Source organism: Numida meleagris, chromosome 1 (genome assembly GCF_002078875.1).
Source record: "Numida meleagris isolate 19003 breed g44 Domestic line chromosome 1, NumMel1.0, whole genome shotgun sequence".
NCBI classification, from domain to species: Eukaryota; Metazoa; Chordata; class Aves; order Galliformes; family Numididae; genus Numida; species Numida meleagris.
The window spans coordinates 61848454-61866262 of record NC_034409.1 but is presented as its reverse complement, the minus strand read 5'-3'; the positions used below and the strand labels follow the sequence as shown (position 1 = coordinate 61866262).

The following is a 17809-nucleotide window of genomic DNA, read 5'->3' as shown; positions in this document are numbered from 1 at the left end:
TCTAGGATTTCAGGTCATGTTTTCAGTCCTACAAAGGGAGGCCTCATTTGTGCCTGTTGCTCCACTGCCCTGGGCCAGGCAGATGGTCTGCAGTGAGGGGCTCTCTGAGACGTCAACAGGGGCACATGTCTTTCTCTTCTGACTCTTGTTCTTCTTCCTCCCTAGGTGATGAGGAGTTGGTCCAGGAAGTGCTGTTTGATGCAGTGGTCACCGCACCCATGGAAGCCTACTGGACAACATTAGCGCTCAATATGTCCACGTAAGTGATTGAGAAATAAATATGTGTAACACACTATTGAAGCTTTGTTTCCAGATGGTGTGGAAAACTGTCACAGATCCCTGCAAAGCATATAAGAAACTTTAGAAATAGCTCAAAAAGCTGTTAGAAGTAGCACAATAGATTTAGAAATAGCTCAAAAGTGTCTCTCAGGAGTAAACTCCAGCTGGTTGGGCCCTCTAAAGGAAGCCTTTAGTTTGGTGAGGGCTTGTTTTGGTAACAGAATATTAATGCCAGCAATGTTCGAATATCACTGGAAGACAGCAGCGATCCAGATGTGTCACTGCAAGGGGTGTTCAGCATCAGTTCTTCGCCGTGTTTAACTCAGATGCACAGCATTCTCTGTAGTTGACAGTTTGGGATCTCAGGGCACTTGAGACTACTTCAATTTAAAATTAGTATGAGTTATTTCCCTATGCACCAGTTATCCCTTTGAATGACAGCAGCATGGTTTGTCTTGACTTCCACATGACTATAGAAAAAGCTCCATTCTAGCTGGCAAGGAATTTGTTCCCCTACCAACAGTGGAGAAGAGACTTTGATCTTGTCTCTGATGTTGATGCCTGATGAAGATTGAGACTCAGGAAGGAAGAGGACAGGCTGGCTTCAGCAAACAACATTCTTCTTTATTATTCCCAGTGAGGCACCTGATGCTTGTAGTATCTAGTACCATGTCACACACGTCTACTTTCAGCAAATAGCATGCTACTCACAGAGCTGTGTGGCCACAGGACTCATTCCTGTTTCAGTTACCAGTATCCCTACTGGTGACGGAGACTGAGCCAGGGCAATCATGCTAAAACACCCAAATACCAGCACCATCCTTCAGTGGCTACACCAGAAAACCTCTCACCTGTTCCATACCACGCTGCAGCAGACTTCTCACCATGTAGCTCTCCCATCAGTGCCCTTCGTAATTCCAGCAAACCTCATGTAAATCAATCTACAGTTAGTCTGCTACCCTGCCTATCCTGTGCATGCCTGAGACAGCCATTTTCTTCCTGCAGTCCCTCTCCCTTGATTCATCCTATGTGCAGGCAGCCTGGAGCACAGCTAGTGGGAGAGCAGCTTCTTTCCTGCTTACAAAGAACCAAATGAGCAAGCCTCCAATGAGTCAATCTAGGCACAAGCCTAAGCCTGCCAATTGTTAGCTAGTAACAACTTGCTGCCATTAATGAGTTTTTGTTCCACAGGGAGTCTGAGGCAGGGATTGAGATGGCATTTCTGGGCACTCGGGCTGGACTCATGAGGAGTGCCCTGTATGTGGGCTCAGAGAAACTTTCCAACAGGTAAGTCCCTCAACTGCACTAAGGGATTTCTCTGTCTCTGAAGGTGTCTCCAAAACCACCACTAGACTTAGAAATGTATTTGAGGATACAGAAAGGAAAGGAGCAGGACCGTGGTGGCATGGGTGCTGATTAACGGAGTCAGGGTACAGGTCCTTTGTGTTGTTCTGGTTCTTTTCAATTTTTTCCTAAAGTGCTAGCCCAAAGTGCATTAATCTCATTGTAAAATAAGAAACTTCTATTATTCGCTGACTTCAGTCAACTAGCAGAGAAAATGTCCATCATTATTATATACCCCCAGGAGCATTCTGCAATGTAAAGGCCCTGTGCCCTGTGACATCCCAGCTTGGCTAGGTTTGATCTTTCTGTCTCAGTTCCTCTCCCAGTTTTATTCTGTTCTGACTCTCACATGGCCCACATCACATTACTATCTCAGTGCCTTCCAGTGATGCATTAAGTGATGTGACTGACATCTGTCATATATGATTCATTCTCTTGTCCTCTCCCTCAAGGCAAAAGTGCATGTTCAGTGGAGGTTTTAGACATGGAAAGGGCATAGATTTTTGTTGTTGACGAGTTTTGAACATGCAGGCTGATACATGCTGCTGTATGAAAGGACAGGTCGCAAAGGCAGATGGAACAAAACTGGATGGTGATGGTGGTCCTTAGCTTCTTGGCAGGTGTTTCACTGTCTCCCAGTTTCTCAGATATGAATCATACGTCCAAGGCAGAGAGCTGCACTGTGCCTGAAGTGCACACCTTGGCAGCCACTCTCACCATGTTTCTGAGGCAATCTTGGATAGCTCAGAGTACTCAGGCTTTGGTGTTGAGGAAGAAAAAGTGCTACAGAAAGCTAATAGAATGACTCCCTACCCCACACTGCTCATCAGGAGCGTTGCTCAGTGCTTCGGAACAGTTGTAGTCACTACATTTCAATGACAGATCCCCACATGTCACAGGAGAGGCACTTTTGGGATCTCTTAAAAGGAAGGAATTGTATAAATGAGTAACTATTGTTATGACAAAACATTCAGCAAAAGAAGAGCCTGAAAACAAAGGGGATTTGTCAGCCAGGAAGAAGGGCTCTCCAGGGAAGGCAATGACCTGATTTTCACCAAGGCTTTTCTGAGCATTGGCTGCCTGGCAGACCATGCCCTCAGCACCCATCCTCTGATCTTCAGAAGCACTCATTTCCTCAAGTTCTTCAGTCTGCGCATCTCTAGGAGTTCAATATTTAGCATTTCTTTTTTCCCCCGGGCCGTGCCCGGCGCCCTCGCAACGCGACCCACGCTGCATCCCGGCGGAGGGGCGGAGGAGGGGGACATATTCCCATTGCTCAGGGCCCCTTCCTGTCCGTCCCCAAGCCCAGAGGCCGAGGCAGTCCCCTCGCTGTCAACACGCAGGGCCCCAACCTCTCCTCGCTCGACCTCGGGGCTGGCGTGGGGGCGGTGGTGGCGCCGCGGGCCTCGGCCTGGGCAACAGCGGCACCTGGCGGGCGGCTGGCAGCGGCGCGGAGGCCGCGCTGGCCCTGGAGCGGCGGGGAGCGGGGCGGGGGCGGGGGCGGCTGCCGGGCCCCGGGGCTTGCAGAAGGTGGCTCCCCGAGCGGAGCTGCCCGGTGCAAAAGGCGGTTCTCCGTTTTCTTCCGGCAGGAAATTCCTGACTCGGAAGGACAAGGAGAGTATCTTCACCATGGACCACTTCCCTTTGTGGTACCGCCGGGCGGCCGAGCATCCCCCCGGGAGCTTCATCTACAGCATCGTTTCAGAAGATGACTCAGGTAACCTCACCCTGAATGCAAGAAGAGAGAAGAGAAAGCTTTGCACATGTGGCCACACCGTGCTCGTTCCGATCCCTTTCTTGCCTCTTTTGCACAGTGAGAATTGCAGAGGTCAGGCCTCGTGGTGCACCCTGAGTACAGGCGGAGGGCCGGAACCATCAGAGCAATAGCCAGGACTGATGAGGAATCAGCAAACACTCAAGAAGTGACTTGAGAGGGTGTCATTTTTGTTTCTGTTGCTGCTTTCCACGACAGGAAGGGATGGGTTTGTTGGGGGAAGAAGGTGCAGGAAAAGGGAGGAGTGCTTTTCCATGGTTTCCTCATCGGTGAGGGTGTGCCATTGGTGCCCTATGTCCCTTCCATCACATTACTCAAATATAACACTTCTTACTCAGCAAAGGAGTGCAAACACCAGAGAAAAGCAAGGAGTAGCTTTTTGGTGTCTCTCCCATAGAGTGTTGATTCCTGTGAGTTTGCAGAGCCAGCCAGGACTTCCTCAAAGGCTGGAAGAGAGCAGAAGAGCTTGGAAATTAAAAATCAAAACAAAACCCTCTTATGAGACTCCTACACAGAAGGTGGAAATCCCCTCTGCTCCCCGGCCCCTAGCACTCAGTCTCTGTCACGGAGCTCAGCACTTTAGCTGTCAAAGCTTTTTGTGGCACAGTGGTGGGAGGCTGGTGGGTGGAAAAGCAAGAAGCAAAGAGAAGAAAACAACACAGGGAGGCAAGAGATGAACCAGGATGTAAAGAGAGAGAGGTGGAAGGTGGAAATACTTGAAACCTTCCACCAAAGCCTCTTTCTCTGCATAGCACCTTTACATCTCACTTAAGCAGCAAGTGAAGAGAAAGGGGGAGGCATGGCAGGAGAAACCTTGCACACAACAACGTTTGGTCTTTGAAATAGACATTGGGCTAGAAAGACAGGCAGGAACACCCTATGGGGCTCCCTGGGATAGCCACAACCCAGGCCCCTGTAGTCATTGCTGGCTAAACATTTGGGATTGTGGCTTGATGTGGCTTTCTTTTCAGTCGGAGGTAGTATCGCATGGATAAAAGCAGAATAAAAACAGCTGCACCCGTTTTTGTATGACATTGCTATTTTCAGAAGCTTCAATCAAATCCAGGATCCCGCTCTCCTGGAAGCCTTATGGGCACGTTATAAGAAGTAATGCCTGCCCCTGAATACTTTATGCTCTAAACTGTAGAGGTGATTATTAGTCTCTTTAGAGGTGAGCAGTTCAGCCTAGTGAAACTCCGATCTATGAGATCATTCAAGATGACTGTGAAGACCTTGGAAAATAATACTCAGTTCCCCTGAGCCACTGTGCTTCACTGTCAGAGCAGGCTCTGAGCTCTTCACTTGACATCCTTAGAAACAAAGGTGCCCCACCTTTTGGCCAGAACAGGCCACCCAGTTTCTTATGAAGTTTTTGGTGATTAGATTCTTAAATACCCTTTCTGTGCTTTCTGTAAGTTAGTAAATGCCCACTGTGTGACAAGGAGTTTTCATGGCAGATGCTCTTCTGCTCACGTAAGAGTCAAGAGCCTGGCAACCTCTGTGCTGGGGAGGAGTCCAGTGGGGAGTGACTGCAAGTCATCAGAATAATTTATCCAGAGTACCTCCTTCCAGTGTCCAGAAGTCCAAGAGAGAAGACGACAGCAGGGAAAGCTCAGCAGGCCACATACAACTGTTCTTGCAGCCCAGTTCTCTCATAGGTTGGGTTTTTTGCTTTTTATTGTGTTTTGCTTATTTGTCCCATTCCAAGGGTGAGCTAGAAATGTGGGATTCACCGTAAAGATACAATCAGGCGCAAGGCATGTCAGTGTAAGTTGGCATCCTTGAACAAGTTAATCTGACTTCAGTCAAAAAAAAAAAATAAAAAATGAGAGACTCCAGGCTGAACTGCAGTAGCCACCGAATCATGCTCAGAATAGGCCGAGTACCAACAAGAATGATGACAACAGAAATGGAAAACAGTAACAAATGCTTGAGCTCTTGGGAAGGAAAGAATCCCTGACCCATCCATCTGAGCAGCAGTTTTCCATCTAGCATGCGAGGAAGGAGTCAGTTGCAGATTAAATCGATCATGCTGACCTTCAAACTGTCCCCTGGCAGTTTCAAAATAGGTGCCCCAGCTGAAGCTAACCTAATCACTTAAAAATACAAAATTGAATCTGTCACATGGGCAATTGCAGGCTGAAACAACTGCACTAACAATGAGAAAGGACGCGGGGCTCAGTTGCTTAAATCTATCCAGCCATGCTATTTTAATTGCCCTGTGGGATACGAGAGATCTGCATGGGGGTGGCAGATGGGACACGGGACCTGCAGGGACACTTAAGAGAGCAACTAAAACATAAACAGAACACCCTTGGGCGTAACAAAGTTTTGACAGCTGAATATATCTCGCAAGACTTTGTTTCTAAGATGAAACGGACTGTACTCTAGAAGTACGTTGAGTACTGTGTCTGTCTCTCCAGTTTGTAATGCTAGTCTGTCTTGGGTAGCAGAGCTAGACATAAGCCTGGCCTTTGCTATGTAGGGCCAGTGTCAGAATTCCTTGTCCTGCTTCTTCTCTGCCTGCAAAGTTTAGCTGGTACATGAAGCAAAGCATCCTTCTGGCCTAAGAGCTCTACCTGTTCAAGCTGCAAGAGGCCAGTCCTTTACATTTTATGCTGAGGATATCACTTCTATGTTTATCATGAGATAAACAAGTCTCCTTATTTATTAGCCCTTTAGGTCACTTAACACGGTTTGGAAGATGAATTCTTCCAAATTTTTGGATCCTTCAGTGCTGAGGCACCTGTATGCACTGACCTGGATGTGAGTCCTGCTGCATTTTCCTAATCTCTGGTGGTGAACTTAACCAAGCCTGCTGTTTTTGTGTCTTGACAGAGGGCAGCGGCCTACCAAAAGTGGTGACAGTTAGCACAGCAGTGGCTGTATCTGTCGATGGGAAGATGGGTATTGCTGCAGGTAGGAAATTCTGGTTATTCTTTTTATCTTGAATGAAATCGTAGCATCTTGTATTGAGAGCACAAGATGAGAGCTGTTTGCTTGTCATTCAAGGGAAGTGATGGGAGCCACAATAGACTGTCATGTTGAAAACTAGGCTAAACAAAGAACATTGGAAAAGGTACGAATGGTTGACACGTCTTTGGAAGGGAAGCTGGCTGTCTGAATGGAAATTTCCTATCTTCAGTGCCAGTGTCTTTGTGGATTGAGACTGGCTATTTCCCTGGAGCACGAGCAGTCCGTGCAAGTTTTGAACTGCTTTGAAAGAACAGCACTTTCCTGCATCTCTATTGTTATCTCAGCTGAAAAATAACTTCTGTTGGTGGAATGGGCTCACTGCTGGCTTTCCAACTCATATGTATGTAGGTTTCTAAGCTTGTCTTTGTATTTGAGCTTTGATCCCCATTTGACAGACCTTCAACAGACTCTGCATCTACTTTTGGAATACTTGTAGAGCACAATATTTCCCTCAAAATCCAAAAGCTTTTGAAACTACCATTTTCTGTAGCAATTGCTTCAGTGAAGGCTGTATTGCAGATACCTCCAAATCACAGTCAGCCATTACTTTTACCTAGACTGAGTAGGATGCAGTGGATGGTCTCCAGTCTACTACTAAGTTAAATTATGGCAATTTAACTTCATCTGATGAACTTCTCCTTAATTTCCAGGCTCTCAGTAAGTTCCAGTTGAGAGAAGTACTCTTTAAGTATCACATGGGGTCTGAGAGAGTGCTTATAATCTAAGGGAGTGATGATATAAACTAGTGCTTTTCAGTGCTATTCCACCACTTCAAGTCCAAACAAGGAAATTTATTAGGAAGTGAAGCCTATCCAGAGACTCTTGTGAAATAAAGGTGTTTTCAGTACAGTCCGTTTTAATTAAGTGCTCGACTAATTGAAAATACTCCCTAAACTGATACTGGCTGGCACTTTATGAGTACACCAGCAGAGAATGAAATAGCACTGAGATTGTGCAAAGTGTGCAGCACTGGGGCATTTTTCTCATCATGAATTTGAGAGGTGAAAAAATGCTTTTAAAAAAGATTATTCTTCATGATTCTTTTTTTTTGTTTCTTTTCCTGACCTGTGAGTTAGAACAGAGGCACACAGACAGTTGATTTGGCACTCAACGTAAATACAAGGAAGGAAACTTCTGGGTAAAAGAGCTAAAGCAAGAACAAGTGGCAGAAGGAGCTGCCCCTGACAGAGCCAATTCTCTTCTGTCAGCAGCACTTTTCACAATCCCTGTGGAGATTTCCACCCCCTCAGTTATCCTGGATGCTGAATAGACTGTCTCTGTGGACATGCTGTGAAGGGGCAGAATCCTCCGCTGTGGGAAAATGAGGGTGGAGAAAGCAGCAGAGGGCAGGGAAAAAAATCCTGTCAAAACAATAATTGTAAGATAAAATTTCTGACATTTGTTGAAATGATACATAACAAACCATTTTCCTGATTCATAATCAGAGAAGCATAGAAATGAGGTTCTCAATTGGTTTTGTACCTTAGAGGTACCACGGGTCCTTGTCGCAAGGAGGCATATTAGGTGACCTGACCACAATCATCTTCTGCTTACTTCCACACGTGGTATATTCAGCAGCGCTGAATGAAACACTTTCTCCCAAAGGGTCTAAAATCCTCTGGGCTCCAGCTGTAGCCCCTATTGACTTCAGTGGGAGTACAAGACTTTCCTGAGGTACATCCCATCTGCTTTACTGGGCATAAGTTACAACTTGCTGTGGGACTCCAGGAAGTAAAGTGGCACTATATATTACCATTTGTTTTGTTTCCAGTAGTGAATAGGTTGATCATCTGAATCTTTCATAACTTCAGTAGTCATTTAAAAAAAAAAAAAACAAAAAACTGTGGTCTCACTACCTATTACAGTACTATTTGATCTTGCTTTGATCTTGAGGATAGCAGGTATGAGAGTAAATATATAGGTCTCCTTTTGTTCCCTACACACTAATGCTGAGTGGCTAGAACCTGGTTCTGGGGAGATTCACCCCTCAGCAGAGGCTGCAGCAAAGATGCTGCTGCAATACTGTCCTGCCCCCACGCTGGGTACAGGAGAGAGGTGAGGGAAGAAGAGTGAGCAGAGGCACAACAAGAGGCAATCAGAGCAGAATAGGATGCAGATTGTTATTATTATTGTTATTCGGATGGCATCAGCCTTCGGTGTACATGGTAATTGTGTTCATGTAGAGTCAGGAAACTACCAGAAATCAGTCTGATACCCAGCACTTGTTCCCAGAGAGCCAAATATCTGCATAGGCTTGTACTTTCTGGATAAATGCTGTCACAGTTCTGTAAAGGGGGGACAACAGAAGGCTTTTTAAGTGCCCCTATAAAAGTGCAATTTGTATGAACTGGCCTGTCATTCTGCCACTGATTGTTACTGTCATTTGCTTGACTTGATGGTGCTTGGGGGGGATTTGTAAGCACTCTGAAATGTTCACTATGCATGCGGTGAAAAATTAAGCTCTAGGATTTACAGCTGTGCCTCTGGGGAGGGGGCACCCCGTGTGCCCCCGCCAGGAGGACGCCGGTGACAGGGCCCCTTTTGTTCTGGCAGCTGAATGGCAGTCCCCAGCCAAGGCGGAGAAAGGCAAACTCCTAAAATCAAATGTCCAGGAAGATGACATCGGCCTGGACTCTGTCAGAGAGCGAGGGAGCTGTCAGCTAGGATTAGGGAGCAGCTGGGCTGGAGGGCTGAGGATAGCAATGGAGGGGGAGCATGGGGCCTCCGTCCTCCTGTTTCTGCGTGGCTTGATTTAGCCAAGCCCCTGAACCTGGGGCATGTGGGACATCATGCAGACGTTTTGAGGGCTGGAGGTACCCACAGGTCTTCCAGATAACACACTGGAGTCACTTACATGCGTTGGGTTGGAGTGGTCTCAGAGTCAGTGGGAAGCCATGCAGGCAAATCTACCGCTCTACCTGTTCCTTTGAGTTAATGTTATCTACCTGCTATATTGTGCTTTGGCAGCTCAAAGCACTATGCAAACATTAACTAATGCCTGGATGATTAATTATAACTAATTAGCAGGCGGCTATTCTCCTGGGATGTCAGTCCAGTACCTTTCACAAGCTCTAACTTTGTTGGAAATGAAAAATAAGGAATCGTGATGGCACTCTCCTCAAGCCAAGTCCTGCCCCAGATAGCACTGTCATCTGCTCCCTCCACTGAGTCAGTAGCCTGGGGCTTTATGGTCCTTTTGGGGGGGTGGAGGGGGTGCGCTGCAGAAATCACATGTAGTTGCTGACAGCAGCTTTTAGTGATTTAAAGCCCCAGTGAAACTGCTAGAATCTGCGCGGGAGTTTAGCTGTCACTTTGGGCTGAGTATGATGTCTCTTTTATTGCCTGACCTTTTCTTTGTTTGAGTTATGTGGTGACCAGCTGGCTGCCAGTCAGATCAGGGACAGGTAAGGGCTTCTTTCTGGTGGGCTGGTTCCACGCCATTGCTGTTGTGTCTCGGCGATGGGAGATGGCTGATACTGGCAAACCATGGGGCATGCACAAACTCCACTGTCCCCAGTAAAGCAAATAGGGTATCCAACCAGGCGCTTGGGAGATCCAGGTTTGTTGTATACAATACCTCTCGCCTCTGTTTATATTTGAAGGTAATGTTCCTTCTTATTTACAGTGACTGTGGCACACTGACATTGTTATCCAGTGATGACAACAGTATGTACATACATGTTTGGAAAGAGTCCTAGGCAAGCCCAAAGAAGGCTGAAAGAAGAGAAGTGTTATTCCTATTATACAGAGGGAGTTTGGGGACACCGAGTTATTAAGGCCAATATTTTCAGAAGAGCTCTGGACTCACAGCAGGAGCAGATTTTAAAAAAAGCTTAGATTTTTTTTCAGAAGCATTTGAAATCAGTCAGTCTGAAAAATGGATAATGGAAAGTAATTTTGCCATTATACCACTGGTTAAAATCCAGCCTCTATCAGTATGATGGAAGCTCTTCATTTGAAAAGCATTTACTGGCCAGCTTGACGTCTCTCCGTCCTCTTCCTTGGTCCTCAATTTTGGCTACCTGCTGGCTGTTACCAGTGAGCAGAGGGAAGAGATGCAGGTGCCTTTTTCAGCAATTCTGTTGCTGTGGCATCTTTTCAAACTAATCTACACGCAGTTCTGTATTCCTACAGCTTTGCTGTTTGGGTGGATAAAACCTCCTCTATTCCTCTCCAGAAAGTGACAGTTGTACCTGCCGAAGCGGCTAAAATGCATGGAAATAAGCTGCAATGACACAAGCACCTTTTGCACTGAAATAGCTGCATCCAAGCAGGAGGATTAAAGTGATTTTACTAGATTGACTTGGAAACCAGCATAATATTACCAATACAAAATCTGAGAGCAGCTGATCTCCTGAACGTGTGCTGCCATATTCAGAAGGGATGCTGTCTCTCTTTTAATGCTGCACATTGTGCCAACATTGTCCCAGTGGAGGGATGTCAGAAAGCTTCTGAGGCATTGCATGGGAGTCTTTATGGAAAGGCATGATCTCCTTTGCATGCAGTGGTAGCATGGGCAGAAAGAAGGGATACTCGACTCATTTTCACCCCCCTACCTGCTACTGCTAGTTTCTGTCTAATGCCATTCGCTCCTGGCACTCCCTGAAGCCCAAGCAGTTTCTCAGGCAGCCCTTTGATCTGACCAAATAAGAGACATCTGAAGGGGCAGCGCTTGGAGCTCAGTTATAGGAAGCATCAGGGGCAGTCAGGAAGGCAGAAACACTCATGATTTTAGTACTACCAGTAGCCATGTCTTCTCCGCCTCTCAGGACATCCATCTGGAAGCTCTTATCAGTTAGTGCTCATTTGATTGGCCTAAGGGTTGAGCCAGTCTTCTGCAGGCCAGGTTACTGGCATCGCACAGTGCCACTGGTGCTCCAAGGGCAGTATCTCTCCATTCTCCATTATGTATAGATGTCTCCAGACAAAGGCAGTAGCTACTGACAACGGGGTCAAATGCGTTTATTTTACCCTCGAGAGAATGCAAAAAATCAGTGTGTGAGACACCTCCCATTGCATTCCACCCACTCTGGCTGGACATCAGCAATTTCCTTTTAATCCGTGGTGTATATGCTGTTTGCGTCAACGGTGAGATCTTCGGCACAGGGGCTGTGCCTCTGTGTGTGGGGACATTGCCTGTTGCATAGGGAATGAACCCCCTGGGCCCTACAGCTGTCCGTTCCCAGCCTTGGAGCCTGTTCCAGGCCGCAGCTCCAGCCCGGGAGCCCGTTCTCGCCTGTGCGTGGCGGAAATCTTCTCGCCTGAGGTTATCCATCGCTCTCGCCTCTGTAGCTCCTCTGATTGCTATGGCTGTCACGCTTGAAGGGAAGAGAGCCCTTGACACTGACTCAGGAGAGGCTTGCATATAGCTGGATTTTTTAGATTGACACCCGGCGCCTTTGCTGTGTTCCCTTTGCTTGCAAATTATTTGATATCGTTTTAATTCTGAGCCGAATTAGAGCAGTGCGAGGGTTGCCATAGCAACCATTTCCTTGTGCCTTTTGGTCTGACTCATTGCAGACAATTACTCTCGCGCTCCAGGATTCACAGATGTGATAGGAGAAGAATCATGTGCTGGGCTTTCAACTTTTTTTTTTTTTGCTTTTAATTTCTTTCCCATCCTCTCTTGCATTAACTCCTACCCAGCCACAATCATCAGGGACTTGTGTCTGCCTGGAGTCACGTGGGCCTCTGGGAGCATCTTGTGTGTAGAATATGTCGATGCCCAATGTGTGAGGGAATTTGTGCATGTGTATGTGGTTTTGCATACACAAACAGTTTCTCTGCAGTGTGTTGTGTGGTTGTGATACCTGTCTCCACACATAGCACCAATGCATATATTCGTGCACGTATCTGCACGTATTCCTAGCTGTGGTGTGGCTGCACGTTTGTGTTTTCCGTGTACACGCAGGTACATGCATGAGTAATCTGTGTGGATGTGGTGTGTAGTGGGTGTGGGTGTGCAGAGACAAGTGGCAGCAGTCTGTTGATACACGCTGAGCTTTCAGCAGGACAGGAGATCTGTGAGAGTCACAGATGAGCCAGGGCCTCCCATTCACAGTAGTGTGAGGATCCTCAGCCTGCCAAGCAAGGAGCATTAATGTTTCTCACCAAGCTGAGCACGTTGCCTCATTTGTGCTTATCCCCCACAGCAACTCAAATCTGTGCATCTAAATATGTGAAGTTGTGCTGTCCATGCAAGGACCATGGCTTTGGCACAGCTACAAATGATGTCATGAGCTGTATTAGGGCCTGTAGTTCAGCAGAGGAGCAGAGTCAACTGAGAAGATCCTAAAAGGGTCACAGAAGCAGTTTGTGAATGTGGGGATGAGGGAGATAAATATTGCAGTACAGCAGGTTTTAGGGAATATTTTGTGAGACCATTTGGCCTAAATTCAGCCAAGGTATAAGCAGACAAATTTTATAGGTTCAGAAACATGGAAACTTAGCAGGTCTGAGGCAGTTCCAGTCTATTCCTAAGATGTGTGACTTCTAACACCAAACAGCCTATTTCCTTCCTCTTCCGCTGTGCTATCCCCTTAGGACACAAATCTCTCCCGATCTCAAAGCTATGTAATGAGGCTTCCTGCTGCCAGCCCTTTCCACTCACAAGACCTTTTTCTTCTCCTCCTTTCCCTCACTGGGATACAGAAGTCTCATTCATAGAATCATAGGATACTTCTGTTGGAAGGCACCTCAGGAGGTCCCTTGTCAACCTCCTGCTCAAAGTAGGGTCACCTATGAGGTCAGACCAGTTTGCTTAGAGCTTCATCGCAGTAATATTCCTGATGATATTCTCGGAAATATTCCTTGTTCCTCCCAAATGCAGTTACACTGTACTCTCAGTCTGTATAGAGGCTTTACAGATAACTGTTCTCTTTTCCTCTGCCTGTCCTTTCTCTGCTTCGGGGCTATCAGCAAACCCTCTTGGCTCCCCAGACTGAATAGGTTGCCCACACCTTGCTCAGAGCGTGAGGATGGTGGTCTGCTTCTGACTTTTGGCACTGTTTTCACAGAGAACACATGGCTGGAGTGTGTGTGTGGGAGGGGGACTGGTCCATTTTCTGGGGATGCTGTGGGTCCCTGCATCTGTCTGCTGCCACAGACAACTTCTTAGGCTACTTAAGCTGGCTCTGCAGAGCCTACATGGAATGGAAAAGAGACAGCAAAGAAAGCTGTGCCTTAGAGGTCAGGAAGTGTAGGGATAAAGTGAGGATTGCTTACAAATCAAGCTGAGTTAGACCCGGCAATGGAGATTTAAACTAACAGCAAAAGATTCTGCAGCTATTCAGTGAAAAAGAGAGTAAGAAGTGGGGCCACTTCTGGGGAGTGAGAGCGGTCAAGATCAAGGAGACTAATAGTCTGAGCCAAAACCAAAGAGGACTGTGCACCCAAGTTATTAATAAGGACAGCTATATTGTCCTTGGGGAGGGAACAAGCTGAGTACTGGAATAAGCAGCTCAAGCTGCTTAGCGCACTCAGTGCAAGGGCCTGGGTGCACTCCATCCCTGGCAGAGCTGCTATATGGAAACACAGCAAGGGTTTTTTGCAGCTCTGCCTGCAGTTGTGACTCCATGCTGGCTGGAAAAATGAAAATTCAGCAGTCGGGATTAAGGAAGGGAGAGAATTGCCAGTCTCAGACCCATGCAACCTCCGTAATGCTTGTAGTGCTTTAGAGGAGATCTTGAAGGAAAGTGTAATTATTATCATGTGATTAGGGGAAAGGGGATTCAGGCAACCTGAGTTCAACAAAGCTAGACTGTGCTGGACTAACTCAGTATCTTTTTTTTCAGATTATTGTTTTCCTGGAAGGCATAAGAAATTTCAAAGATCTCATATTTGTGTTTCAGTGACCTGTAAGAAACAATTAGGTAAACTGGAGGAGATAAGGAAACACAGAGGAGTTGTAAGGGGCAGGGAGGTAAAATTGAGTCCAGGGTGATGGCAACAGCAACATCACCTGTCCATTTAACAAAAGATTACTTGTAACACTCCCTGGTGTTCAGCCACCTTCAGTCTTTGCTAACATTACTCTGAGACCCTGACACAAATAGGAGTAGGTAGTGAGGAAGTGTCCTGATGACTCAACACTAGAAGGCATTGCTAGTACAGGGAAGAACCAGGATATTGTAGAGAAAGCTTTATTTGACCTTGGCAGGAGTACCAGAAACAGAATGAATTTCAGTACTATGACAGACAAGGTCATATGCTTGAGAACTAATATTAGCAATCCATGAGCAGGGAACTCTGTAAGATCTGGCAGAGAGCACAGCGAGCAGGACTAGAGGCAGCCCTTGTCTTCTGGGAACTGCTGGGTCCATTTTGCCACATCTCAGTAAGGATCCTCAGTGTAGGCTGTATTGCCCTCTGATACCCACATAAAATTCAGGGAACCTATGCCTACCAAGTCCAATCCTGAGATCCTTGCTGAAAGGCATCCAGGCATTCTCAGTGGTACCCAACAAATTCTGGTGATGTGTCAGCCACATCCTCCTCTGCCCCACCCCGTTCTTCATCAACCTTTAGATCTCAGGATCTGTTTACCAAATTAAGGATTATTTTTTAAAAAACTCTTCCTTTCAGTATCTAAAGGGGTCTATAAGAAAGAAGGGAACAGACTATTTAGTAGGGTCTGTTGCGATAGGACAAGGGGAAGTGGTTTCAAACTGAAAGAGGGGAGATTTTGACTGTATATAAAGAAAAAGATTTTTACAGTAAGGGTGATGAGGCACTGGAGGAGGTTGCCCAGAGAGGTGGTGGATGCCTCATCCCTGGGGACACTGAAGGTCAGGCTGGACAGGGCTCCTAGCAGCCTGATCTACCTGTTCATTGCAGAGAGTTGGACCAGATGGCCTTCAAGGTTCCTTTCCAACTCAAAGAATTCTGTGACTCTACAATTAGGAAAGAGCTTATAAATATATCCTGAGAGAATTGAAAGGACCATGACTTCATAAGATACGATTGATGTAATAAATGCATCCTGGGGGCAACAAACTAAAGGACATTGCTAGTATGAAAACAACATAGTATAGCAAGGCCATGAAAATATTTAGGGTGGAACACTAGAGGAGGGTTTCTAGCCATTAGGCTAATACAGCTTTAGAACAGCTTTCCAGCCATAATCTGAGGTAAAAAGTCACGTGGTTTGAAGCTGAAGCTTGAAAAGTCTGCCAGAAGGTTGTGGTGCACCTGCAAGGCCGCAGGCTGAGCAAGGCCAGCCTAAAACCCTCCCTCAGCCTTTGGCAACATGATAGTTTCTCTGGATTGATTTGGGTATTTGCGGAATAAAGAGGAGTGAGCAGAGAAGCCCCTGCTTATGATAATGAGCCTTTAAAAAGCAGATGGGGATGTGGGGGCTGGCATGCTTGTGGCAACTGAGAAGTGACAGTTGAGGAGATCGGAGAAGGGAGGATCTGAAAAGCAGCTGGTCAGAGGCAGACGCTGAAAGGGGATGATCAGTCAGAAGAGAGCAAAAATCAGGGGGAGAGGAGGAGTGACATGAATCAAAGGCATTTATGTCCCGGGGAGAGATCTGAAAGATACCATATGAAACCAGGACTGAAAGAATTAGAAAGTGGCAACTGCTGAAGGGGTATCGTCAGATTTAAGTGAAGGTCTTTCTCTTACCAGGAACCACATCAATGTGGAGAATCCTGTCTGAAATCCAGGGAAGTGGTGCTACAGTAAAGGTGGTTGTGAAGGAGATCAGAACCAGTTTCCTGTTAACCAACTCCCTCAAAATGATTTATAGGGTTTTATAGTATCTTTTCTGTCTGCCTGCATCTCTAAGTAAGAATAATGCTCACATGGTCTAGCAAGTGTATTGTGAGACATGGCTGGTGGGTAGGTGTAAGGAAAGGTGCTATTTACTATTGTATGGGAAAACCTTGGCATTGCCAACGATGCAGGTCACAGATTTTGATGGGTGAGGAGTGTTCTTCTATAAGGAGGAAAAGTGGAAAAGAATGCAACACAAGTCTATGGTATTGTTCCAGATCTGAGGAAATGCTTTATAGCAAAAATGAACTTAATGAAAATCTGCTTATCTTTACCAAAAAAAAAAAAAAAAAGAAAGAAAAAAGAGTGATAGGTGATTTGATTAGTGTATAATGTACCTTCAAAGGGAGAGTTGCTGGTTACAAAATGTTTGGGTTTTAATCTACCAGGGAGAAGCATAACAAAAACCTATGATAGGAAACTGAATTCAAGCAGATTGAAATGAGATATTAAGTATGAACACTAACAGTGAGCATGAATAGTTACTGTAGTAAGGTACCAAGGGAAGCGAGCAGATTTTGTCATCTCTTGAATATTTTCAAATCAAAGGTTTGCCATTTCTGGAAAATTCGCCTTAGCTGCATGTAAACACACCGTTGGACTTTCTACGGGATAACTTCTCTATTTTCTGTTTCATAAGCTAAGCAGATTGAGCTCTTTAAGCCTTTCACAGCAAGGCATTTTCTGCCACCCTCAAATAACGTTTGTGGTTCTTTCCTGCACACTTTCCCATAGCGTGCAATACACAGAAGGTCAGACTGGATGATCTAAAGTCCCTTCTGGCCTTTATACTCTCTGAATCTCAGCCTCTGTGCATTCATTAATGCTTGCAAGCTCCCAGAGAGCTGCCAAAGGCAAGCACTATAGAAATACAAAGCATTGTTGTTACTCTGGATATTTCTCTTGAGCTTTACGCAGAGCTGGGTGAATATCTCAGTGTATAGTCCATGCGTTTTTTCTCAAACGAAATACCTGCACTTGCCACTCTTTCTGTGCCCTTTACATGTTCACTTTCTGCAGATGTTCTTAACAAGCAAGTCTATTCCCAAGTTAGAACACAGGAAAAATAAACATGATGGGCTGGATCTTGACCTAGCGCCCCAAGCAAAGAGCAGCACATCGTTGTCCTTGCTCAGAAGCTCCACATAAGACAGGTTGTTATTCTTAGCATCATGCTTTGCTTTCTTCTGCTCCAGGTGCCTTACGCATGGCCTCTGCCTGGCTGCAGAACCGTGCCACTGTGTGAAGGAGAGGTCTGGCCCCTTGATTGCTTCTCTCTCACCTTCTAAAAGGAGAAAAGCTGTGAGGATGTTGCCTCACCCTCGCCTCTCTAGGGCTGCTGTTGTTGTTGGAAGCTCCCCAGAATGACATGGGAAATCTTTTATTCACTTTCACCCCATTCTGTAACTGTACTCTTCAGGGAATGCTTATTCTTTGTCTGTATCACACAGTATTCTGAGAGGGAAGGCTTTTTGGTCCTCAGAAATCCCATGCTAGGACTTGCATCTATCTAATAAGTACATGGAAAGTAATCCTCTGAGCTGTGCTCCCTATCAGTACCAGGAAGCGCTCTGCAAGGCTGCAGAGCAAGCTGCCCATGAACAAGATACTGAGGAAGCATTGTATTTTATACATTTTATGTGTATTTTATATACGCAT

General features: G+C 46.1%; 1 protein-coding gene across 1 annotated transcript in view; it reads left to right on the top strand.

Moving 5' to 3' along the window:
* The window catches only part of CACNA2D4 (calcium voltage-gated channel auxiliary subunit alpha2delta 4), a 111349-nt gene that overhangs the window by 44888 nt on the left and 48652 nt on the right, over nucleotides 1-17809 (top strand). Inside the window, exons 23-26 of the mRNA XM_021389839.1 lie at nucleotides 166-259; nucleotides 1471-1566; nucleotides 3213-3340; nucleotides 6236-6316. Coding sequence (XP_021245514.1) covers nucleotides 166-259; nucleotides 1471-1566; nucleotides 3213-3340; nucleotides 6236-6316 — 399 coding nt within the window. The remainder of the gene's footprint in view (nucleotides 1-165; nucleotides 260-1470; nucleotides 1567-3212; nucleotides 3341-6235; nucleotides 6317-17809) is intronic.